This window comes from Plecotus auritus (genome assembly GCF_963455305.1).
Source record: "Plecotus auritus genome assembly, chromosome: 8".
NCBI classification, from domain to species: Eukaryota; Metazoa; Chordata; class Mammalia; order Chiroptera; family Vespertilionidae; genus Plecotus; species Plecotus auritus.
Window position 1 is genome coordinate 165,559,178 of NC_137782.1, and position 27,659 is coordinate 165,586,836.

General features: G+C 36.4%; 1 protein-coding gene across 2 annotated transcripts in view; it reads left to right on the forward strand.

Moving 5' to 3' along the window:
* The window catches only part of ATAD2B (ATPase family AAA domain containing 2B), a 120,488-nt gene that overhangs the window by 64,901 nt on the left and 27,928 nt on the right, over positions 1-27,659 (forward strand). Inside the window, exons 18-22 of one of the 2 annotated variants that reach the window (XM_080685083.1) lie at positions 3,104-3,290; positions 14,442-14,627; positions 17,829-17,964; positions 23,041-23,237; positions 26,770-26,929. In XM_080685083.1, coding sequence (XP_080541209.1) covers positions 3,104-3,290; positions 14,442-14,627; positions 17,829-17,964; positions 23,041-23,237; positions 26,770-26,929 — 866 coding nt within the window. The remainder of the gene's footprint in view (positions 1-3,103; positions 3,291-14,441; positions 14,628-17,828; positions 17,965-23,040; positions 23,238-26,769; positions 26,930-27,659) is intronic. The other variant, XM_080685084.1, reaches the window with a different exon arrangement.

Here is a 27,659-nt window from a genome sequence, read left to right on the forward strand (position 1 = left end):
CTTGCCAAATTGTATGTATTTGACATATTTGCCAAATTGAATTTTGGGAAATTTCACTTTTTCCCACTCTAACGCTCTGAGCCTTGGTTTCTTCATCTGATTAACAGATAAAGCTGTTTTTCCTTATTTATGTTTTCATAATTTTTTCATCTATTAATAACCACTATGTCTTTCTCAAAGCTAGATCACCCTTAAGCGTTAGACCCTTTCCAGAGCTGCCTATCTTCCTTTTTTGTGCCATAGATATTTAATTTTATTTATTGATTTGAGAGAGAGGAAGGGGAAAGAGAGAGACATTGATTTGTTGTTCCACTTATTTATGCATTCATTGGTTGTTTCTCGGATTGAACCTGCATCCTTGTTGTATCGGGATGACACTCTAACTGAGCCACCCCTCCAGGCTGTGCCATAGATCTTTTAGTATATACTGGACTATGTCTCCCCTTCTCTTCCTTTGAGTCCTGTGAGCTACCACTTGTTCAGTTGTCCGACTAGAATTGGATGTCATTCTTAGCTTCCTCCTCTTTCCTTCTGTATCTAGTCAATGACAAAGTTCTGACTAAGTAAGTCTCATCTTAGGGTGTTCTTTCTCACCTCTCTAACACTATTCTTGTCTAGACTGTCATTAAGATCTCATGCTTGGGTTATTATAGCAAACCACTAACAGGTCATAATTCCTCCTGTTTTCCCTTCTTTAAAAATCCTTTCCTATACTGACATACTGGGCTAGAGTCATCTTCCAAAACCGTGTGTAAGGTTATGTCACTTCCTCTGCTTAAGTATCTTAATGCTTTCTCATTGTCTTCAGTGAACATTCCAAACTTACAGCATGGCTTACAAAATCCTTCGTAGCATTTCTCCTTTCGCTTCCCTTTCCTAAGCTCCCCATCCCCCAGTGCCGTTACACCTGCATTGCCCTAAATCTTAAGAGAAGCTGCTGCATGAACTGTATGCATTAGCTCAAAGGGCCAAGGCCTTTTTAGCCTCTGGTCCTTTGCACATCCTGTTTTTATTTCTCGGTATTCATCTTTTCTGCCTCCCGTCTGTTGGGTTTGTGCTTCGGTAACAGTTTTCCAGGAAAGCCTTCTATGAGTCTTTAATTGGGGTCTCTCTATGAGTCTTAAACAGTGCTGCTTGTTAAGCACACTGTATTATAATAATTTATGTATATCCCTTTTCCACTAAGTACCATTCAGTTATGAGCTCTGTGATAACAGTGGTATTATTGGAATGTGTAGGGCCAACACATTCAGCTTAGGAAGCATTCTCCAAGTGTTAAATGAATGAACATTTAAAAAATATTATCTATTTGCATCTTTTTTTGAATGATCTGCTTATATTCTGTGCCCATGAAAGTATTCTTTATTAACTGTATGCACATCACCTCTTTATGCTATGCATTGAGAACCATTTTTGTTAATGGCAAATTCTTGGTCTTATTTGGTTGTTTGCCATTTGGTCAGGTTGTAATTTTTGAATTATAAAAGTTTAAATATTTGTATGAATTAGATACATGTATCTTTTGGTTTTTCTTATTTGTTTCTGTGTGAGAATTCATTTTATTTATTCCTTTAAATGAGGACCTGAATCCTCCTTATTTTAAACATTTATTTTGTAATTCACCCCTGTTCCATTTATTTTTTTATGCTTATGTAAAATTCTTTCAGTTACTATGACTTGTTTCTTGGGTTGCCTATTATCTTCCACTGATCTGTGTTACTTTTCCTTGGTGTATTCTACATTCTGTTTTGTTATTATGTTCTGTAATATGTTTCAGTATAAAGTAGGGCACATCTTAACATAGTGGTTGGGAGTCTGGGCTTTGCGATTATATGGGCCTGAATGAGAATTTGAAATCTGTCACCACTGTGTTGTCCAGTCTTATACCTAACCTCCCTAACCTTGATTTCTTCATCTGTTTAATAGATGGAAACTATGTATTTTGCAGAATTGTTAAGAAAGTTAAATGATTAATTTGTATTGAAGTGTTTGTTACTAAAACAGTTTTAAATGTAAAATTGGACCTAACATCTTTTTTCAAAAATTTCTTGATTATTTTTTTCAGATAATGTGAATAAGCTTGAAATCTCCCTCTCTCAAATTCTTTTGGGATTTTGATTTGAATTTTTAAATGTATAAAATAAAATACGTACACACACACACACACATATATTGACATCTTAAAATCAGACTCATGATGTATTCTATATTGTTTCATACTTTTCTTCTTATAATATTGTTTGTTTTGCCATTTGTGTTTTTGCAGTTGTAAATAGGATCTCATTTCTTTTTTTATATTGGTTCTTGATGGTATTTAGGAAATCTTTTTTGCCTTTCTGTTTCCATCTTTTGTCTTATTATTTTGCTGGTAGATTCTGACAATTATTAGATGATTCTCTTGGATTTTCTAGTACATAATCATCCTTTTCAAGTAACAGTGTTTTCTCTATTTCTTCCCAGTAGTTCTGTTTATTTGCTTATTGCATTGCTTAGAATTTACTTCATTACCTATAGTGATTGTATATGCATTTGTTTTATTTATTTGAATTTCATTAATATATTTACGTAAACCTACCTTTTCTAGTGTAGGGCTTTAGATGTCATATTTGAAGGTAAAAACAGTTTCTGTTAGCCTATAAACAAAATTTGCTGCCACGGAAAAAGTCCTACTCTCCCCCCCACCCCCACCATTTTAAAAATACATACAATTTAACATTTTAACCATTAAAAAAAAAGTTTTGTATTTTGGGTAATCTTCAGATGTACCTCCTTGTTGAAGTGGGATTCTTAACATTTGACCATGGATCGATAATAGCTAAATCACACATAGTGTCTGAAACGTTTTCCAAGTTAATATATTTTTACTTTTTTTAGAAGGGGTTTTTATACTTTTACCTCTTGGTTATTATTATGGTCAGAGAGACCAACATTTTAAAACTAATTAATGAAAAATGATTCACTTTACTTAAAAAATAAGAAAGATAGGGAAGTTCTATTAATTTGGAGTTATATTCTTTTAATGTAAATATATTACCTAATAGTTCATATTGATCTTCAGAGTATATGGTTTCAAAATAATTATTATGTCTTACATGTATTGCAGGTCACCATATCATCAGCCAACCTCTTACAGGCCAAGATTATTGCTGTCTGGAGAACGAGGCTCAGGTCAAACTTCTCACCTTGCTCCAGCGCTTTTGCACACTCTAGAGAAATTCTCTGTGCACAGACTAGATCTCCCAGCACTTTATTCAGTTAGTGCCAAAACACCTGAAGAATCGTGTGCACAGGTAGGTGTGTACCTTGTCAGAGCAGTTGCAACTTTCTTGGTAGATAAATTTTTTCAAAGAACAATAATATGAATATTAACTTTTTGTTGCTTATTTGTTAACATAATATTAAGGTAGAGAATCCTTTTGATGTGTAACGTTTTTCAAAGTGAGCTTGTTTTTACAATGATACTTCATTCATTTCTGAAATTTTAATATCCTGTTTCTTGTATTAAAGTTTAATTAAATGGTGTAGAAAGGGAGTTTCTTTTGCCTTTTTCTGACCTTCTTTTCAAAGCTATGGTTTCAGAGCCTTTCTAAACTTAAATCTCTGTACTTATAGGAAGGGAAATGATACCCAATTTGAGATGCCAAGACTTAACATTTATCTAGAAACGTGATATTTGATTTTCAACTACTTTATATTTGCTAAGTTGTGAAACAAAGTTCTAGTGAGACTGTTTATATTTCTTGAGGTTCTAATATATAACGATGAATTTTATATAAGTGTGCCATGTTATAACTAGAGGTTAGGGTAGTGGTCGGCAAACTCATTAGTCAACAGAGCCAAATATCAACAGTACAACGATTGAAATTTCTTTTGAGAGCCAAATTTTTTAAACTTAAACTTTTTCTAATGCCACTTCTTCAAAATAGACTCGCCCAGGCCGTGGTATTTTGTGGAAGAGCCACACTCAAGGGGCCAAAGAGCTGCATGTGGCTCGTGAGCCGCAGTTTGCCGACCACGGGGTTAGGGGAATAAGTTTTTTTTAGCCAAGGGATCGTGTCTTCACCATTTCTGTATCTCTGACACAGTGCAGTATAGGAAGTGCTCATTGAACGTTTGAATAATCTATATATATAAAAGGCTAATATGCTAAGTGTCTGACTCATAGACTGGTAGCTATGATGTGCACTGACCACCAGGGGGAAGATGCTCAACTGCACAGGCATGGAAACATGGAACAGATTGATGAATCTCAGAGGCAAGTGGGGAGAGGGTAGGGCAGGAAGAGATTAACCAAAGATCTTATATGCATACTAGAGACCCAGTGCACAGATTCATGTACTGGTGGGGTCCCTTGACCTGGCCTGCGCCCTCTCGCAATCCCGGACCCCTCAGGGGATGTCGGACTGCTGGTTTTAGCCCGATCCGTGCAGGCCAGGCCGAGGGACTCCACTGGTGCATGATTGGGGCCGGGGAGAGACGCTGGAGGTTGGCCAGCTGGGGAGGGATTACAGGAGGGCTCCAGGATGTGTCCATTCTGTCTTGCTTATTCCCGATCGGTCGGACCCCAGCAGCAAGCTAACCTACTGGTCAGAGCGTCTGCCCCCTGGTGGTCAGTGCACGTCATAGCGACTGGTTGACCGGTTGACTGTCTGCCCCCTGGTGGTGAGTGCATGTCATAGCGAGTGGTTGAGCGTCCTTAGCATATCATTAGCATATTATGCTTTGATTGGTTGAATGGCTGACCAGACAGCTGGACACTTAGAATATTAGGTTTTTATTACATAGGATTAGAGAGAGGAGTGCCACTTTCTTCTTTGATATTTATCCTACTTTTAGAGATTAGATGACTGGAGTAGTAACACTTAAGAGCATTGCAAACAACTTTACTGTTTTATTTCAGTAACATTTTATAAATATTTAATACATATACTATGTTACTGAAAACCATTCTGTACCTTTGTAGCAAGAAATATTTTTTAAACATTCTAAAAATATTATTTTAAAAGTTCATAGTGTTGATTTCATTTCTCTTTTACTTAGTTCTGTGGGTATGAACACCCTAACAGCACTTTACTACTTAAAAAGCCCTATTTAAAGGGTTCCCTCCCCAAAAACACTCATGTTCTGAATAAAAAATGGTATACCAGTAATTTGCTCCAAGTTTTATACATTTAATTCATTCTTGCTGTGTTTTCCAATAATGTTGATTTATATATTTGCTCATATTTTTTTATTTAGTGAGACAAAATTATTGTAGCTTTGTATGCAAGTGAGAAAATTACTCAGTATCATTTAAAATAAATCCGAGTGATTTACTAGGAAAATATAAATTAACAAAATTGACCCCAGAAAAGAGAGAAGCCAACCAGACAAAACACTAGCTGTGGAAGGAGAAATTGGGTGTCAAAAAAAAAAGTACTAAATCCAGGTAGTTTCACAGGTGAATTTAAAAAAAAATTTTTTTTATTGATTTCAGAGAGGAAGAAAAAGAGAGAGAGAGAGAGAGAGAGAGAGAGAGAGAGAAACATCAATGATGAGAGAGAATCATTGATCAACTACCTCCTGCACTCCCCACACTGGGGATCGAGCCCACAACCCCAGGCATGTGCCCTGACCTGGAACCGAACCATGACCTCCTAGTTCTTAAACCACTGAGCTATGCCGGTTGGGCACAGGTGAATTCTTTTAATCTTAAAGGATAAGTTAATTTTGATGATAGTTAAACTGTTCCAAAGTATAGTAAAAGAAGGGAAGCTGTGAAATCAATAAAAACGGTGATGATACACCTAAAGCAGTGGTCAGCAAACTCATTAGTCAACAGAGCCAAATATCAATAGTACAACGATTGAAATTTCTTTTGAGAGCCAAAATTTTTAAATTTCTTCTAATGCCACTTCTTCAAAATAGACTCACCCAGGCCGTGGTATTTTGTGGAAGAGCCACACTCAAGGGGCCAAAAAATCTCAGCTACTTTGCTTATTGGTTGTTGTGGCCTTGTTGCTTAACCTCTTTGAGTCTTACTTTTCTTATCTGTAAAATGAAAATAACCATACCACCTAAGTTGTGATATTTTGGGGGATGGGGAGTTGCTTGTGATTATTAAAATAAGCTTATTCAGTAAGCTTAGCATATAGTACCCAAAAGATGTTGGCAGCTCTTTTCACAGTTAATGAATGGCTGGGCAGACTCCAAAGAGATGTAATAGAGTAACAAAGATGTAATAGAACTAATAGATGTAATAGAGTAATAAAGATGTATAGAATTAATAGATGTAATACAGGAGTAAAGAATTTGTACCCGTGTAGAAATAGATAGACAAAGTAATAGAACAAAAGAGAGAATTCATTTATGCCTGTATAGTAATGATGATGCTATTTAACATCAATAGATAGAATAGGTGGATTATTTAATAAATGGTCTTGGAAAACTGGCTGGCTCATTAAGGGGAATAGAAACAAAACAAAACAAAACTGGATTTCCTACCTTTTTCTGTAACCCAAAAACAAATTCTAGATTGTCAGTGGGACTCTTAATGAGCATTCACAAGGTCATATATTTATTATCTTGGATATGGGAAAATGATTTCTAAGCAATGAACAAAATCCAGAAAACATAAAGATATGAACAAATTTGACTTTATAAAATTTTTAAATTACACATGGCCAAAAAATCAGTTAAATAAAATTAATAGACATAATCTGAACTTGTCCTTGACAAGTTTAGGAAACTTGTCAAGGACAAGTTTCCTAAACACAAAAAAAATGTTAATGTCAGTAAGAAGAAATATTAACCTAATATAAAAATCGGCAAAATTGGAACATGCCATTTACAGGGAGGAAAAAAGAATAGAAAAAGCAACCAATAAAAATTTGAAAAGATTCTTAGCCTCACTTGTGAGTGAAAAAATATGCAAATTAAAGCAATGAGATATCATTTTAAAACAACTGTTAGGTTTGTAAATATAAAGAGCTTGATAACACCGAGCATTGGAGATGTGGGACACTCAGACATGGCTAGTAGAAATGTAAACTTATTTAACGATTTTGGAGTGTAGTTTGGCACTGTCTTTTAAAATTTCAAGTACATATACCATTTGACCCAGGAATTTCACATTAAAGAATTTTCCCTAAAGGTATATTAGCTGTAAGTATTCACTGCTGAGTGAACAAGAATATTCATGACAGCATTGTGTAAAATCGCCAAACAAAATAAGACCAAAAGACACAAACTGAATGCCCTTTAATGGTGGACTGGCTAAAATAAGTTATGGTATATTCTCACATACAGAGGGATACGGTGAAGCCATTAACAAAGCTGAGGTAGTCTTACATAGGCTGATATAGAAAGATGAAGGAGATATTGGTGAAAAAAGCAAGTTTTAAATCAATCTAAGTATGATATTCTTTATGTAAAAAAAGCCTTAAAAATGCTGTATCCATGCTTATATATAAGTGGAGAGTTTATCTACGAATACCGCCGTCCCCCCCCTCAAACATCAACAACCACCTGTTAATAATAATTGCTTTGGCATGGGGGAAGGAATTTGAAGGATTGGAGAAATGGATAAATTTGGTCATTTTAGTTTATACTCTGCTGCATTGCTTGAAATATTATTTTTCTTTTTATATGTATATTTGGCAGTATCAATCAAACAAGATAGAATCACGTTGAAAGGGGAACATTTTCACACTGACCGGTGTGTCTCAGTTGCTTGGAGTGTTGTTCTGTAAACCAAAAGGTGGTGGGTTCAATTCCCAGTGAGGGTACATGCCCAGTTTGCAGGTTTGATTCCATGGAGGGGCGCGTATGGGAGGCAACGGATCAATGTTTCTCTCTCTCTATCCCTTCCTCTCTCTCTCTAAAAAAAGGGCACAAACTTTCAGTTATAAAATAAATAGATCCAGGCATATAATGTACAACATAGGGAATATAGTCAACAATTTTGCAAGAACATTGCACATTGACAGATGGTTACTAGACTTAAAGTGGAGATCACTTCGTAAGATGTATAGATAAATGTTGAATCACTGTTTTGTACACCTGACACTAATATTGTATGCCAACTATATTTTAAGAAAAAATAAAGTATGTGTATTAAAAAATCAATAAAAAAGAAAGAGGAACATTTTTAAAATGAGAGGGTATTCTGTCTGTTGTTCCTTATGGCTAGTATGTGTACATATTTACAAACATTTCTGGCTTAATATTAAGTAAGGAAATACTTAGGAAGCATTGTAGTAAACTACATGTTGATATTACTGGGATCCTAGAACTATTTTTCCTGAATCCTAGCTGGCACCATCGGGCTACTTGGAATTCTAACTGCATGCTCTTTGGTCTCTTTCACATTTCTTGGCTCTTACTACTTTTTTTCTTTTTTCTTTGTCATGTGAGTGGAGAGGATAAAGAGAGGTGTCACTTGGTAGTAGAAAACAACAAAAAGCCCGTATTTATTGTTTTGGTTGTATTACATTGCATCTAATACACCAAGACATCTCATCTCTGCTTTCACCTGGAGGCTCCGGGGTTAGAAGTAGAGCTTATTTTTGAGTGACCAACAACGGGATGGCCCAGTTTGCCAAGGAAATGAGTCAGAATTTTGTAGTCATGGTAATAGAAGCTCAGACCTCCTCTGAACACTGGCCAGAGGCCAGATTAACTGTCATGGTTAACCTGTATTTGTATCTTAAGTGCTTATTCAAAATTATTTTAAATTCATGAACATAATACTGTCTTTAAAAAAAATCTTCATTATATGAGGAAACTGAAGAACTTATTCTTAACTTGTAGAGATTGGCAAACCTGAATATAAGTTAGGTATAAGTCTTTGGGAAGAGAGAGCATGAGTCAGGTGCTGAAATACTGGAAAGATTAAACACCCCTTCTCTCTATACTTCCGTCCTATTTTTCCTTTCTTCTCTTGGGAGCTAGCCCTCCTATAGGCAAGATTATCTCTAAATAAATGTGGAACGTAAGGGTTCAGTCTGTGGCTAATCATTATTACTCTGTGCTCTTTTCCCCAGCCTCTAACATACTTACTATAAAATTGGTTACTAAAGCCTGGCTGGTGTGGCTCAGCAGTCGAGCATCAACCCAGGAACCAAGTGGTCCCCAGTTTGATTCCCAGTCAGGGCACATGCCTGAGTATTGGGCTTGATCCCAGGTAGGGGGTGTGCAAAAGGCAGCCAATTGATGATGTTCCTCTCTCATTGATGTTTCTATCTCTTTATCCTCTCCCTTTCTCTCTCTCTGAAAATCAGTAAAAACATTAAAAAAATAAAGTTGGTTACTAAATACTGTAACATGAACATGAAAGGTAATCGTAAAGGAAAGAAGTTCTAAGTCACCTTTAAAGGGCTGTATTTATATGTATGATAAGATGGAAAGGGGAAGAGCCCTACTTGATATTCCCTTTTTAAATTTTTTTTTATTTTAAAGAGAGAGAGAGGAAGGGGAAGGAGAGAGAGAGACAGAAACATCCATTTGTTGTCCCACTTATTCATGCATTCATTGGTTGATTGTGCCCTGACCAGGCATCAAACCTGCAACCTTGGCATACCCTACGATGCTCTAATCAACTGAGCTACTCGGCCAGGTCCTTGATATTTCTTTATACTGTGGGAATCATGTTTAATTCTCTGTTCTTAAAATATATCCACATGCACGCATATGTATGACAAAACTTCCTTCTCTTCTTCTGACTGTCTCAATGATTGATTGATATTATTAACTGGGTGAAAAGTAGTAGAGGAGTTAGTGTCTGCTGTAGAGTTTTCTCATTGTTTCTTAAGATTTAGTGAACATAAGAATTTTCTGGGCATGCTTATTAAATTTTCTGATTCCCTGGCTCCACACCCATAGATTCTGATTCATTAAATTTGGGGTGAACCCTAGGAATCTGCACTTTAAATATCCCAGGTGTTCCTATTCTAGGTCTTCAGTAGATCCCACTTTGGGAAATGTAGTACTTTTGCTGATCACTGGATACTAGTTAGACATTTATTACCGAAACAATTGCCAGAGTTCACAAAGTGGAAGTGTGTGTGTGGGTGTACATGTTAACTGAGTAATTCATAGTCTTCCAAAGGCTCTAGAAGGAGAATGGAAAACCTTGGTGTAGCCTGGAAGGTTTATAGTTGTTTCATTAAGTTCACGATTGATTATTGAATTCTACAACAAGGCCGGAGATGTTAGTATCTGTAGTAAAAGACTTACCTGTATTAACACTCTTAAAAACAACAATAACAACTATGATTTCCCTTTTCTGACATCTTCAAATGTATTTTGTTGCCTTTTGTATTATTCCTATTGTTGATTTAGGCAAAAAGTGATTGATGAGTGTGCTGTATTTTATATTTTTCATTAATACAGAAGTATGATTGAATTGATATATTTATATATGGTCTGTCAAAGCTTTGGTGTTTGAGTCCTATATGATGTTGCATATCATTTTAAATGGTTAATAAGGTCTTTTTTTTAGGTGAAAACTTTAGTAATTTTCTTCCCTCAGAAAGAAAAGGTATCTGGAAATGCTCAGAGGAAATCCTTTTTGATTAAGTAGCATTAAGGAATGTAATATACTTACCTATGTGTTTACTTTGGATTCTCGTGTGTTTGTGCATAAGGGTTTCTGGATTTTTCCTAGCAGTCTGTGTATACTTTGGATACTCTTGTGTTTGTGTACATGGCTTTCTGTGTTTTGAATTGTAAACAAATTAAATCATACCGGTCCAGAATGTACCACATTTATAAAAATTCTTGAAGTTTTTAGGCAATGAAAATATCAGAAAAGAAATTTGGGCGATTTAATTTTCATAACAAGTTGATTTGTATTATAACTATTATTCAGAAGTCCTAGTATAGTTGTGTTTTATAACAAGCTGATTTTTGTATGCTTGGAAAGAAACTGGTACTTTATTTCTTCATTCCTGAATCTTCATATCCAAAACAGTGCCTTATTTTCACAGAGGTGCTCAATAAATCTTAGGTAAATAGAATATAAATGGAGTAAAATGATATATATGGAGTAAAAATATCAGCAACATAGATATCTATTTTAATATTTTGTGATAACCTGGTATAAGGCATTAAATTTATTTTAGTAGTGCTTTTAAAGTTTTATAAAAATTGAGAATATTTTAGCCCCCAAGACTTTTCTTTTACTTACGTTGTATCAATTTAGCACATTCATAATACTGTAAATGTGATCAAAACAAATTCTGAAAGTTTATTGATGACAAAAAGTTGTTTTCCTCTCTCATACAGCTCCTTTTAGGAAAGTGAAAGCTGTACTGGCTTGGAGCTTTCTGCTTCATTTATATTTGTTTTTAAATTATTCTAGTTTTCACATTCTGAAGGAAATGGCATGGGCTGTATATTCTTTTTATGTATTTATTATATTTTTATTTATTTCAGAGTGGAAGGGAGAGGAAAAGAGAGATAGAAACATCAACGATGAGAGAGAATTATTGATCGGCTGCTTCCTGCACACCCCACACAGGATTGAGCCCGCAATCCGGGCATGTACCCTGACCTGGAATTGAACCGTGATCTCTTGGTTCATAGGTCGATGCGCAACCACTGAGCCATGCCAGCTGGGCTGTCTATTCTTAATTTTTAAAATATAGTACATTTTTGTGCCCTGAAATTTTAATTTGGCAGCTAAAGTACTGACTTGTAAGTCTAGCTTTTGAGATGATAAGGACTATAGATGCAGTTTATATTATTAGTGTTTCCTTACATGGGTACTTCTAACTTCAGTGGCCTGATTTTTGCCTTTCATATCTTTAATATTCAGAGGAAGTAGTTTGTGATTTTTAAAAAAAACACCAAGGAAATAAAATTATGTTATATAAGGGACCATGCTATCTGGGAGCAAGAAGAGGCCAGAAGGAAATGGAGTATATTGTTTAAAGAATCAAAATGAACAGTTCCCATACACTGATGTTTGTTCATTTTATTTGTGCAAGAGTGCTGGTCATGTCAGAGGTGTTTTGAAACGGTTGGTTCAGTAATTTGGCCTACTGTCTTTTTTTCTCTATAACAGTTTTTCTGTTTTCTACTACACCTTGCACATCCACCAATCCAAGACACCCTGTAGGTGAGTATTTTTCTAGTTATCAAATGGCATCACTTATTCCCAAGACAGTTGCCGCTTCACTAAAACTAGGCTTTATTTTTCTACTTGGAATTATCTGGTTAATTGGTTTCACAGAATGTATCTTATTCCACAACTTTACCAGCAAATTGCTGAAGAGCTGTTTTTACATTATAGAAAAGTCACAATAGGATTACACTTTTTTTCTGAAATTTTAAATACTATTCTCAGAGTTTGTACTTTTTGAATTTTCATTATGAAAATGGAGTATTAGAACAGATTGAATATATATTTAAAGAAAATATGAAAGTTTATTTTAATACTCTGAGGTACTATGGAGTAAAGAATTTAAAAGAAAACTTGTTTTAGTAGTGCTCTTCAATTTTTCTAGAAATTAAAGATGTTTTTCCTCTAAAGGCTTAGGAGAAAATTTTTTGAAAAACCCTCAACTCTGTTAGTGTTGGTGATGCTTATATATATTTAGTTCAGCCCTGCAAATAAGTTTAAAACACTACAGTACAGCATTATTTCACTCCTGGCTCTGTAAAGTGTTCATTATCCCTTAATCTTGAGTTGCTTTGCCCATGCTCTTTAACACTTGTTAGCAGTTAGGTGTTCTCAACACATCTTCCAAGAAAATCTAACCTACAAGTACTAGAATGAAAGGCAAAATTTCATTTTTTGAAAAGGCTTTGGTTTCTCATCTCCCTGCGCACGTGGTACTTGCATGATTGAATTAGGTAGCTGGTTTGGTGAGGTTTCTCAGTAAGCTATATAGCTTGTTAGTCTTTTCCATATAATCATCTTTTTCTCCCAGCTGACTCTTCCTAGTTACCAGCACAGAGTGGGAGTTGGAAAGTGACAAAAGGCGTCGGTCACTGTCTTCACACATCATGCCTAATTTGGGTGGCATGTAATAATACTTTTTTAAATCAAATGCCTCACTTGCCTTTGTGCTGCTGTGTGGTTCCTTCATTTTGCCGATGTTTATGCTTGTTTTTCTCTTATGAATCTTCTACAAGAACTTTGGAAAACAATAATCCTTGGATTTTCAAGATCCAGGATAAGAGGGTGCGTGTTTGCAGAAAAGGTCAAAATTTGAGTCCTGAAGGAGTTGTACTGTACAACTGTTCTGGATTGGTGGATATGCAAATGTTAAAGGAAGGGAAGGAGCAAATATTACTTTTGATGTGAGTGATCATAACATCTACATTTCCAATTTGGGGGAAGCATTTTATTTGAGCATCTTTCATCTGGTTTACTATTAAATTGGCAATATATTTTATTTTATACAGGAGGTTTAAAACTGTGTAAAATTTAATATTTGAAAAATTCATGCAACTGGTAGGCTTCCTCATTAAGAATAATAATCCTTTTGATTCTTAGAAACGTTTCTATTAATCCTAATCATTTTAAATACTAAATTCTTATTTCTGTATCTTGAACATTATATAGGTTAATGGAAATGTGCGTTTTAAAATAAGGAAAAATAGAGAATTTTAGAAATAGAATTCTCTAAATTGAAGAGAGATTTTTGCACTTATTTCTACACTTGTTAAAAGTCTTAAAGAGATGTCATATTAACCTGTGAGAATTTTTTGATGGGCTCTTAAGCTGTTGTTGACGTATATATGTAAATGGTTGTAGTTATGCTTGGCAGCTTACTGATAGCCAACCTGTTCTTTATTGGTGTTTGTTGGCAGACTGCGGCTGAAGCTACAATAGGACTCCTTTTAATACCTAAGGAAACTTTATCTTGTATTTTCTGACAGAGTGTCTCAGAGTTTTGTGCTAATACATAGTATTTATTGCTCATTAGAGATGCCAGGGTATTTTGTGACCATTTTGAATTGAAGATTGAATTAAGGTAAATTAGGGAGGTGAAGAAGTGGTTTAGCAGTAGTACATTAATTTTAAGTCTAGGGTGGTACATTTTGTTTAAAATGTTTATTTCATATGCTTAGTGATTTTAGCCAATGTGCACAAACATGTAAACTGTGTCTTCCTTTTTTTATGTTTACTGATATCACTCTGACGTAGTGACATCTTTATCTCTTTATTTGCAGCGTATTTTATAGATAAGTGGAACAGTTTGATACCTTTATATTATTAATATCTACTGAATAGGAATAATAAAATGGCAAAAAATACTTTAGGTGGGGCAAGGGTAGATAGAAGCTGTATGGCTTGTGCATCATACCTTGCACAACTTAAATATTTGGGCTGAAAAGAATTACTATAACAGGTCTGACACATTTTTGTATTTGGGGTTTACTGGGTAGACTTTAGATATTTGGGCTCAATATCAGTTTGAATTTTTAATTCCATTCTTTTCCTTAATTAGATTTTTCGTGAAGCTCGAAGAACAGTACCTAGTATTGTTTACATGCCTCACATTGGTGATTGGTGGGAAGCTGTTAGTGAAACTGTGAGAGCAACTTTTCTGACTTTGCTACAAGATATACCATCATTTTCACCTATATTTCTGTTGTCTACCTCTGAAACCATGTACAGTGAACTTCCTGAAGAGGTAAGAACTGCTTGAATGTTTATTGTTATTGTTTTAAAATAGTTGACCTCACCCTGGCTAGTGTGGCTCAGTTGGATGAAGCGTTGTCCTGTGCACCAAGAAGGTGGCAGGTTTGATTCCTGGTTAGTGCACATACCCGGGTTGTGGATTGATCCCCAGTATGGGCACATGCTAGAGGCAGCCAATCGATGTTTCTCACATCAATGTTTCTTTATCTCTCTAATTACTATGAAATCAACTGTCAAGATTCATGCCTAGGTTGTACCACTTACTAGCTCTGTGACTTAAACAAGTTAACATCTAAGTTTGTTTCTTTTTTGGTATAGTAGTGATATATTCCTCACTATTGTTGTGAAGATTGAGATAATTCATGCTTAGACCAGAACCCAACATGTATATAGATAGCATCTACTAAAAAGACCTTAGCTGTATTGTCATCAATTCCATTATAATTATCCTTCTCATCTGTTAGATTATTTGGTGGGATTTGATCTTTCAGCTTTTTCATTGGCAGCATCATGCTAAGTTGAATATTATGATGATGATGTATATTTTTCAAATCCGATATTTAGCTTTTGAGTTCAAATTCAATTTATATTTAATATATTAAAATCAAAGGTAAAATCACAGTTTTAGAAAAAATTAGTATATCAACTCGTGAATGAAATTGATTTTCAAAAAATTATTTTAACACCCAAGTATTTATGAATTGGTGGTTAATGAAACAAAATATTGTATATACATGTGATGAAGTTCTAGTCAGCAATAAATGAATAAACTCCTGATGAAGTCTGCAGTGTGGATGGACCTCTATACGATGCTCAGTGAGAGAAGCTGGACACAAAAGACTACTAGTGGCATGATATACAGTTTGTAGAAGAGGCAACTCTCTAGAGACAGAAAGCAAATCTCTAGTTGTCAGTCTGGGAGTCTGAATGTGAGGGGATTGATTGAAATTGGGCATGAGGGAAGGTTTTGGAGGTGATGCAAATGTTCTAAAAGTGACTTGTGATGGTCGTATAACTGAATTTACTAAAAATCATTGCACTTGCACAAGGATTAATGAGAGATATTAGAAGGTATGCATAAGTATACCTGGGAAAGTCAGAGAAAGTGTCACCCAGAAAGCACCGGCTTGAGTGGAGAGTTAAAAACCGGTTTAGGAAAGAGTGATTTGCATGTACAAAGACCAGTGTGAACCACGGTGAGAGACAGATGATTTTTACAGGGAATTATACAAGACTTGTCTTCTTGCAGCATGATGTTTGAGGCTGAGAATGTCAGAAAATAAGTTAGGAGTAAATTGAAAGAAAAATAATTTAGCCTACTTATAAAATGATGGATTCTGAGATGGTTGTAATAACCTGGCAGGAATACCACAGGATTATTGTAGACTTACTTTTGGTATGTTTTATATTCGCAGAGTTTAACACAGTGTTGAAAAATGTTGAGAAGGGAGAATATTTAAAACTGAAAATAAATGTTTTGCCATCTTTGAACAAAATTCTGGTACTTCTAGGGTATTGTGTTCTGTCTATTTTGTCAGGACAGAATTAATGTTAGCTATTTTGGCTATGTTTTGTCTAATGCCTCTTTACTCTTACAGGGTCTCCTCTATGTTTCTCTACCTTTATGGTATCAGAATACTTTCTTATGAGACTCTTTAAGATCTTGATAGCAGGAAGTAAGCCTATTTTCTTCAAGTTTATAACTACAGTATCTGGCACATAATGGTATTCCGTGGTAAATATGCACACCAGAACTTCTGAAGAAGGACCAGCAAAGCATAGACCAAAGGGTTGGAGGGAATTGCACAGGAAGGTAGTCTAAAAAAATACTGGAAGGATACAAGGTGAAATTTTATAAACTCTTAAAGGATTTGGCTTTGGGTTGAGGTAAATAAATTCCATTCAAATTTTGAATTCTAGTTTTTACTTTTCATTGATTGTTTCTTCTCTGTCTTAGAATTTTAGAGCTAGAAAAGTCCTTTATAGATTATGTAATCTAGTGTTCTCTATTTATTCATGTTGTGACCTTAAGTTAGTTACTTAAACCTTTACAAGCCCAAGTTTCATCTTTTAAATGGGATGCCTTCATACCTCATTGTTATAAAGATTAAAATAATATTTATGAAGTTCATAGTCTTCAATTCAGTAAGTGGTTAGACATACAAATTGAATGGATTGTCTAAAGTTTACCACAAATATGTGGCTACGTTTGGGCTAAAATCTGATGTCTTGAATAATCCAGTATTCCCATATTGTCATGGTTGGTACTTTCTCATATTAGTGACTGCTTCCCTTTTTAATTACACTTTCCAGTTTGATGTGGGTTGGGGAACAGAAGAACGAGCTTTACTCATTGAGTACATGCTTGTGCATTACTGTGTGCCAGGCCCTGTGGTAAGGTATAGAAAAACAGACGACCAAGAAATGGACTGTTCTTAGGGAGTTTGGTGTCTAGAACTAGAAATAGACCTTCTAGAAAAACATATAAATTAAGTGTGCAGTCAAATGTGGATGACATAAAGAGGATTTTAAAAGCATGCCTTGCAAGGGGGATAGTTGGGGTTAAAGTCCTTATAGAGCAGATGAACACAGGAGAGGTATAGATAATCCAGCTGGAAGAAACTGACTTAATTTTGCTTGGGAGTTTTGCATGGAAGAGGGTGTCATTGTGGAGCATTCTGTGAAGAGACCGAGGTATAGTTCAATCTGCAGTGATACCAGGATTCTAGACAATACAGTGGAATAGACTTGGTATGGAAAGAGTCCAGGAAGGGAAGCCAGAGAAGAGGAAATGCAGAGAAACAGCGGAAGAGCAGGCAGTGTTGGCAACTTGCCAGCTGTCTGTTGTAGGTGCTAGGTAATTACTTTTCAGCTCCTATGCAAAAAGCCCTCTGAGATTGTTGCCATCTGACTGTTACATTCAACTGTCCTTTTTTACTATTATCCTCTGACTCTTCCAGCTATAACTTACTAATTATTTGGGCAGCTAAATCATTCTTCCATTCTTGTTTAGTCCATGAGGTTGAACTTTTCAATAGTATAGCCTGGGACTAGGTTAATTCTAACCCCACATGAATCTTAAATGAAGATTGCAAATGGTACTGGAAATTGAAGAAATTGTAATTGGATATAATAGGTAAGCTTTTAATTCTCTATATATTTAATATTTGTTTTTGTGTGTGTTTGTTTATAGGTTAAATGTATCTTTAGAATACAGTATGAAGAGGTCTTGTATATTCAAAGGCCTACTGAAGAAGACAGAAGAAAATTTTTCCAAGAATTGATTCTTAATCAGGCATCAGTAGCTCCACCACGAAGGAAACACACTGGTAAAGTTCCTAAAGCCTTTAGGAAAATGGGCGTGGGGAGTGGAGTTAAGAGATGCCTTTCTTGGAGTCATTTTAAAATCCATTTTTTTGTGGGAGTGAAGACGGTTTTCAGGTTCTTTTTATCTTTAGATGGACTTATGTGGCATTGTGTTCACCTGATCTGAGATTGGGAAGTACAGCCTCATTGTTAAAGCTTTGCTAATAGATGACAATTACTGAAGTGTTCTCCTTATCTCTTCAATCCAGATGCTCTTGGTAGATTTCACATTCTGAGGCTCAAAAAGTCAAAGAAAAAAAGTCTTTGGTTCTGTTCTGTTTTAGTCACTTTAAGTACTGAGAACTCGAACTGTTAGTTTGTGAAACACCAGGTGTTGTGCTGATTACTTTGAGGGCCAGGAGCTGATGAGAACATTTGCCTTTTCTGGTTTATTTTATTTATTGATTAAATTTTCAAATATTTATTGAGCACCTATTATATTAGACTAGAGGCCCGATGCACGAAATTTGTGCAAGAGTAGGCCTTCCTTCCCCCGGCTGCCGGCACCGGCTTCCCTCTGGCACCTGGGACCTAGGCTTCGATCAGGCCGCCAGCAGGCACCCAGGACTGGGCTTCCCTTGCAGCCACGGCCTCATCTGGAAGGACGTCTGGTCTAATTAGCATCTTATGCTTTGATTATTATAGATATCTTATGTTACCTAGGCACTTGGAAATCTATCATGGCTTTGTTTTGAGGATTAGAGTTTTCTTAGATTTGGGCTCATAGCATTAAGAGGGTCCTCAAAATTTTTCAGATTTCAGTCCCCTGCCTTAAACAAGGACTACATTCCAAGTAATTCAAATGAGTTTCTTTTCCTAGTCTTAAAGATGCGTAAAAGATAAGAATCCTTTCTCAATCTTTCAGCCTCTCTTGGAAAATAATAATTATATTAGTAAAAAAAAAAATAAAAAAAAATCTAAGCCTCTTTTCCTTACTGTTGAGATTATTATAGATGTCCCTCATTTTCCCACCATACTCCCCCTCCCCCAACCTGGTTCCCACCCTGCCCCAGGCCTTTACCATCCTATCATTGGTGTCCATAGGTAATGCATATAAACATATAATAAGATCTTTGTTTAATCTCTTCCCACCCTCTTTCCTTCTGAGAATCGTCAGTCTGTTCCATTTCCATGCCTCTGATTCTGTTTTATTCACCAGTTTATTCTGTTCATTAGATTTCTTATTCGTTTATTTTGATTTTGAAATTCAATTGTTGATAGGTATATATTTGTTGCCATTTTGTTGTTCTTATTTTTGATCTTTTTTTCCTTCTTCCTCTTCTTAAAGAATACCCTTCAACATTTCATATAATACTGGTTTGGTGGTGATAAACTTTAGCTTTTTCTTGTCTGTGAAGCTCTTTATCTGACCTTCAGTTCTAAGTGATAGTTTTGCTGGGTAGAGTAATCTTGGTTGTAGGTTCTGCTATTCATCACTTTGAATATTTCTTGCCACTCCCTTTTGGCCTGCATAGTTTCTGTTGAGAAATCAGCTGACAGTCGTATGGGCATTCCCTTGTCGGCAAGTAACTGCTTTTCTCTTGCGGCTTTTAAGATTCTCCCTTTGTCTTTAGCCCTTGGCATTTTAATTATGATGTGTCTTGGTGTGGTCCTCTTTGGGTTCCTCTTGTTTGGGACTCTCTGTGCTTCCTGAACTTGTAAGTCTATTTCTTTCACTAGTTAGGAGAGGTTTTCTGTCATTTCTTTAAAAGGGTTTTCAATATCTTGCTCTCTCTTTTCTTCTGGCACCCCCATAATTCGGATGTTGGTACGCTTGAAGTTGTTCCACAGGCTCCTTATACTGTCTTCATATTTTTGGATTCTTTTTTCTTTTTGCTCTTCTGTTTGGGTTTTTTTTTTGCTTCCTCATATTTCAAATCATTGATTTGATTCTCAGAATCCTCTACTCTACTGTTGAATCCCTATATATTATTCTTTATTTCAGTCAGTGTATGCTTAATTTCTGACTGGTCCTTTTCTGTTTTTCATTTTTTTTTTTTTGCAGGTTTCTAGAAGATTCTTGAGTAACCTTATAACTGTGGTTTTAAACTCTATATCCAGTAGTTTGTTTTCTTCCATGTCTTTCATTTGTGACATGTTTCTTTGTCTCCGCATTTTGATTGCTTCCCTGTGTTTGTTTCTATGTATTGGGTAGAGCTGCTATGTCTCCTTGAGTTGGTAGAGTGGCCTTGTGTAGTAGGTGTTCTATAGGGCCCAGTGGCTCAGCCTCCCCAGTCACCTGAGCTGGGAGCTATAGGTGCACTTCTTTGTGGGCTGTGAGCACAGTCTTGTAGCTGAGCCTTGATTGTTGTTGGTGTCCCTGAGAGGAATTGACCTCCAGGCCAATTGGCTGTGAGGACCAGTTGCGACCACAGTGGGAGAGCTGCTGTGCAGGAAATACCCCTATGGAGCAGGACTTGCTTCAGTGGGGCTTTGGTGCTCACTGAGTCTGCCCCTTGCATGTATTGTTTATGCATGTGTAGAGTTATAATCTGGTATGGTCTGACACTGACCACTGGGTACACTGGCTCTTGGGTCTCCAAGGAGGTGCAAAGTCAGCCACTGCCTGGGGCCACCCAGCAGGAGCTACAGAGAGATCTGAAGACTCCTCCTCTTTGTATTAGATTTGGAAGTGCCCAGATGAGGCCCAGCTATGAAGCAAGGCAGGCTGGTGCTGGTGCTGGATATTGGGCCTTTTATTGGTAGGTTTGGGGCTTTCTGACCGAGCTGCAGCTTGTTTGAGAGATTTTAGCCTGATGAACAAGGACAGGCCATTCATATGCGAAAGCTGCTGCACACAGCTTGGGTGGGGTTGTAAATTGGATGAGGCGTTCTTAGGGAATCACCAGGGCGGAACAAACATAAATGTCTGCCAGTCAGCCCTGTGACCGGGGAGGTCTCAGCATAGGAGCAATGATCCCTGTGAGCACCTCTGGCTGGGAGAAAGACACCCCTGAGTTCCTGACCCAATGCCGGACAATCCAGTTCCTTTTCGTATGTGTCTGTGTTCCCCAGAGCCTCACCCTGTTGCTGGAGCTTAGAGGAAGCAGGACCTTGTAAGTTCAATTTGTGGTGCCCACCTTTTAAGAGGAATAGCTGGGTCTCCAACAGCCTGTGTGTTACTGAGCCCCAATCCACACTGGTTTTTACAGCCTGTAGTTCTTACTGCCCATAGGGACTTCTTTTCAGAATTCTGGGACCCTGGCTGGGGGTCTGGTGTGGGGCTGGGACCCATTGCTCCTTCAGGTGGCCTCCACAGAGATGATCACCCTCCCTATTAAAAAAGCGGCACACGTGGGTGCCAGCCCAGCCCATTCTGTGCCTCTGCACCTCCTACCAATCTCATTGTGCTTTCTTCTTTACTTCTGTATTTGTAGGACTTCCATTCAGCCAGCTTTCCAGCGGTTCTAGATGATGGTTGTTGTGTATTTTAGTTGTAATTTTGATGTGGTTGTGGGAGGGGGCAAGTAAAAGCATTTACCTATGCCGCCATCTCCACTTGCTCTTTTATGTTTCTTGTAGCTGTTCTTGTAGGATATTAAATACATCTCCCATACCTGCCAAGTGTTTGCTTTTCCATATTCATTCTACTTCTTTGTTTTTAACTGGTTATGTCTTCCAACACATTATAATGTTACTAGAGGCCCGGTGCACAGCTTCATGCACCAGTGGGGTCCCTCAGCCTGGCCTGTGGGGATCGGGCCTAAACCGGCTCTCCGACATCCCCCGAGGAGTCCCAGATTGTGAGAGGGTGCAGGACAGGCTGAGGGACCCCACCAGTGCACAATCGGGGTCAGGGAAGGACTGTGGGAGGGCTCCAGGGCATTTCTGGCCTGTCTCGCCCAGTCCTAATTGGCCGGACCCCAGCAGCAAGCTAACCTACTGGTTAGAGAGTCTGTCCCCTGGTGGTAAGTGCGTGTCATAGTGACTGGTCAAATGGTTGAACGAACGGTTGGATACTTAGCATATTAGGCTTTAATTATATAGGATGGCCCTTTAGTGGCTTCTTTCCACATTTTCTCTGTTTTAATGAACACCTATCAAATGGCTATAGTTGTGAATCCCACCTTCACCCCTGGAAACCTTGGGAAATTCAATATGGAATTTATGCCTCGTGATTATTGGTTGTTGCCTTCTATATTTAAGTATTTAAAATACTTCATTGTGAAAATGATTCATTTTAATAAGGTGTCTTGCATTCTCCTAGATATATTTTAGTTCCATAGATCTGTGTTAATGATCAATATAATTCATTTTATTTTTGAGTTGCTTCTGTTGACTTTGATTTTTCATTTTAGAGGCTATTTGAAATCAACAAGAATCCTTAGAATTTTAATCCTGAGCTTCAGTATGTTACAAGGAAAGTCCTTTAAGGAAATAGAGAACTATAATTTGAAAAGTTAATACTTTACCTTTCAAGGTTTTTTGTTTTCTTTGGGGGCAGGTGGTAGGTAGTATACCACATATTTTATATGTAATGCTTTAGACTCGGTTTTCTATCTACTCGCTGTGTCTTTGGAATTCTCTGTTCAGTTTCTACTTTTATTTTGCTCCCAGCAGGTGCCATTTACTATCCATACTATGTTGTACTAAGAATGTGAAGATAGGAGACTAAACTCAGAATTCTTTGGGAACAGGAAGGATCAATTAATTGTTACTTGCCCATTTGACTTTCATGCATATAAGGCAACCCCATTTTGACAAGCAGGTTTTAAACAAGCAAATCAGTATACAGTACTTAACTGATGTTGGTTTGAAATACCTTTCATTAGTTGTATATAAATAATGTTTCAAAATCAAAGTCTTTAAAATCATGGCATTTGCCCTTAAAGGAGTCCTGTTGTGAGTTATTTTGTAAAGTAAAACTATTCCTTAACATATCTGGTTTCCATTCAAATTTTTACATGTTGGATTTGCATGGCTCACCTATGTTTGGAATTCTCCTTTTCTTAAAAGAACATTGTGAGAGAATGCCAGAAAAGTAATTGAGGTCCTGGCCTTGCCATGTTGGAATCAACATTTTCTTCAATTTTCTTTAGGTCTTTGTGCTATGGAAGTGCTTCCTCTTGCACTACCTTCTCCACCTCGTCAATTATCAGAATCAGAAAAAATTCGGATGGAGGACCAGGAGGAAAATACTTTAAGAGAGCTGCGGTTGTTTCTCAGGGATGTAACCAAGAGGCTGGCCACAGATAAACGCTTTAACATCTTCAGCAAACCGGTGGATATTGAAGAGGTCTTGTTTCAGTAGTGTGCAAACAGTGAAGTTGAACTGGCTAAAAGAAAAAAAAAATTGACATCTTTTTTTGGAAGGAAAAAAAGCAAAGGCATGGATGAATAAATTACCCCTAGCCTGTAAATTTTTAATCCATGTGATAACTACCAATGTCATCAGCAAATATTTGGTGACTTTTGGATGAAATTAGTGTCCAATTTGTATATATCCTCTTAATTAGCATTGATCTTTGTGATCTCTTATTTTTCAATTTAAGAAGAGGATTGAAAGTTACTTCAGTGAAGTGTCCATACTAGACTATTTTTATTCCAGGATAAATTCTACAAGCATAATTGATATTAACCAAACAATACCAGTTGATATGGGCATTTCTCAAATTATGTATACTTTATTGAAAGAGGTAGCTAAGAAACCTGAAATATGTCTTTCATGTTTTAGAAATGCCTGTGACTAACATGCTACTTGAAGTTAAGCATATTCTGTGCAGCTAAAATTATTTTTCTCTCTAAGGATTTTTTCTGCTCCTGATGGAAAATTTCTCACTTTCTATGTGCATTGTTTTGTGTCCTTGTGGGAGCATGGTTTGTGATGATGAGAAAAGAAATTTTCCATTTGGAATCTACTAGAATACTTAGATTAAAAATTTTTTTATTTTTTTTTTTTTTATCCTGGGATAATATAGTGTGTGGATGAACACAATATGATCTTTACTGGCCTTCTTCTTATAGTTCAGACTCCATGTTTGAACAGTTTTGGTGTTTTAATTTTTTCATCTCTTTTAAAAATTTGAATTATGAAATGATTCAAAGTTTAATGTTGCATACTCATTATGAAATCTGATCAGATTCATTTGGAACCATTACCTCATCTATAACTGTGAAAATGAACTATGTCTGTCCCCCCTCCACTCCTGGCAAGTCTGAAAATACCTATTCTTTTTTTTTCCCCAAATAAAAGGACTCTATAATTTTATTTATATTCTAGAGGCCTGGTGCACGAAATTCGTGCACTGGGGTAGAGGGGAGGGTCCCTCAGCCCGGCCTGTGCCCTCTTGCTGTTTGGGAGCCCTCGGGGGATGTCTGACTGATGGCTTAGGCCAGTGGTCGGCAAACTGCGGCTCGCGAGCCACATGTGGCTCTTTGGCCCTTTGAGTGTGGCTCTTCCACAAAATACCACGGCCTGGGTGAGTCTATTTTGAAGAAGTGGCATTAGAAGGAGTTTAAGTTTAAAAAATTTGGCTCTCAAAAGAAATTTCAATCGTTGTACTGTTGATATTTGGCTCTGTTGACTAATGAGTTTGCCAACCACTGGCTTAGGCCCTCTCTCCCAGGGGGAGCACGCCTAAGCTGTCAGTTGGACATCTTTAGCTCTGCCGCTGCGCTCGCCAACTGTGAGACCAGCTTCTGGCTGAGTGGCGCCCCCCTGTGGGAGCGCACTGACCAGCAGGGGGCAGCTCCTGCGTTGAGCGTCTGCCCCCTGGTGGTCAGTGCATGTCATAGCGACTGGTCATTCTGCCATTCAGTTGATTTGCATATTAGCCTTTTATTATACAGTATAGGATTTATCTACAATACATAGTTTTATACATTTGATCCTTTCAGCAGCCTTGCAAAGGTCCTTATGTTGCAAATGAGGAAACTGTGGCACTTTGGCAAGTGATACAGGCAAGACTTAAAGTTTTTAAAAAAGTTAAAGCCCACGCCCACATTCTTTACATGACCTTACAGCTACCGTTTTTATCTTTTCCCACTGCAATGACAGGACTTGCCAGACTTGCTTTTGTACTTAATGCATACCATTGTATATTTGTGGAGCAGTTTTTTTTTTCCTTCTAGTGTTTTCAGATAATCTTAAATCTATCAGTCCACTTTAAGATTGTTTTAAGTATTTTTATTTCAAATTGGATATGGGACTCTGACACTTAATTTTTTCCCCCTGACATTTAATTGATAAGGGATTGCCCCAAGTTAGCTTACCATGCTTGGAGTAAACAATTTTGCCTTTGCCAGGGAAAACTTTTTCTTCCTAACCGGAAGAGATTGTCAGATTTCAAATGCTATCTATGCTAGAATGAAGTTTATAAATGATGGTTTGGCAGTGAAAGGGGATAGAAAATGCTAGTCAGATGAAACTTTTATTTAAGGGCTATATTTTCTCTAGCTTCCTTTTATGTTCTTTCTTCTCACTTTCATTCTACTACTGGTTCTTTGTCTGCTTTTAAAGCTGAAAAAGTAGGGATCTCTTGGAAGAATAGAGAGGGTAACCAAGATAGCCTTTAGATAACCTAAAAACATAAATTTCTATTCAAATAATGAATGTGAGATATCTAAAACTTTCAAAGCAAACTGCAGAAAACACAAGAGTTTAGAAAATGAATGTTGAATTTAAAATTAAGCATAGAAAAAAATAAGCATAGGTAGTAATATGAATTTGTATAGTGCTTTATGGTTTACAAAACATTTCTGTCATGCACAAAAGGTATGCCAGGTGCCAGAGCCAGGAATCCAACTAATATCTTCTGAACCTATTGCTTGTTCAGTATAGCTTTACTACCTCCCCTAGAAGGAGATTGGCTGCCATTTCACCTCATTGAGGGTGAAAAATAAATTAAAACATGCACACACACCTACCTAAAATTTAAAAAATATTTATAAAATATGTGTATGTGCATATATACAGATATATATGCATATGTGTGCATATATATAAGTTTTTTAAAATCAAGGCACCAATGACATCTGCAATGGAGGAAACTTGCTTATAGTTTCTGAGAGAGAAATCACTCTGTACCAGAATGTGGTCCTGGACTAATTAGACATTTGCAAGACTGCTTTTGTAATAGACCTAATTACTTGGTTAGAGATTTGCATTGGGGAATGCAATAGATTTGTAAGTTGGTAGAGCTTATTGGTCAAGAGATATAAAACATAATTTATTGGGCACATAGAGCAAAATGTGGTTTTTTGCTTGTAGATTTATTTATATTTAGAGACAAGTTCAGCAAATCTTTTACTAGTCATGAAAACATTGCTTTTTTTTTGTTATATAATTAAGTCAAAGTGTTTGTAATGACTCCAAAGGAGCAGAAAACACTTTCCATGAAACGATTCACCCTTCAGAAAGACTTTTTTTGTTTTGTTTAAAAAACAACAAATTATTTCTTTTTATTTTCCTTTAAAAGTTTTTTCTTGAGGTAACATTTATTGATGCTTTATCAGTGCTTTTACCTGTACATTCTCTTCTCAGGAATGGCCAAAGGATTAAAAAAAAAGCTGACACAATTGATTTCATAGTTCAAGATGAGAACATTTCAGAGTTGATTTAGATATGACTTGAAACTGAAGCTTTCATGGAAAGTATGACATAGTAACTTTAGAAACATAAAGTGCTCTATACTTTTATTCTTATCTAATTATTTCTTAGATATGTAGATTTAATTTTTAAGTAACTACTTGATTTTCTTTTGTGTTTTTATGAGTAGATATATGACATACCATAAGTAATTTTTATTAAAATATTCTATTTGTTTTAGGTTTCAGATTATCTTGAAGTAATCAAGGAACCAATGGATTTATCAACAATAATAACTAAAATTGATAAGCATAATTACCTGACTTCGAAGGATTTCCTGAAAGATATTGACCTCATCTGTAGCAATGCTTTAGAATACAATCCAGATAAGGACCCAGGAGGTAAGGACACATTGGGCTGGGTTCACTTTGGTGATAGAGAAGGTAGTTTAAAGTTTAAATACTAATGTTTCAAACAGACTAGTTCATTTTGATGACATTATTGTATTTAGTTCTTTTTGGTGAGGAATTAATATACTTAAATTATTAACTTATTAAATTAAATGTACTTAATTGAGATGATTTTATTATCCTATGTATTATGTTAAGGGTTTAGTTTCATCATTTACCTGTCACTTTCTATACTTAGATTTCTATTTTGTTTAGATAAAATGGAAAACTGAGAATTTAATTAAAAATGTATTATTTAGTCAACATCACCAGTGCTGATAAACACTGGGAATTTTGAATTTCTGGGAACTTATAGGATACGTTTACATATCAAAAGACCTCTTTAGGTAGACATTATCTGTTCTATAGATTGTAGATATTTTTATGTGATTTTATTATTTTACTCCAAATCCCAACCTGTACTCAAGTCAGTAGTCAGCCCAACTCTTTCAGTGCCCTCCAGGGAAGATTGCCAGGAACATATCTGTAATTATACAAGATGAATGTCAAAGGGAAATATATGTCATGGTGAACCTTGTAGGATTTGCCATTTGTGTTAGTGACTTAGGGGAGGAATTAAAGAAGAAGGACTTTGCAGTGGATTGGACGCTTTTAGGAAGTGGGGATAATTTTGTGATTCGATATTTTAAGAACCTGGAAGACAAGAAGAATGGAGCAAGGC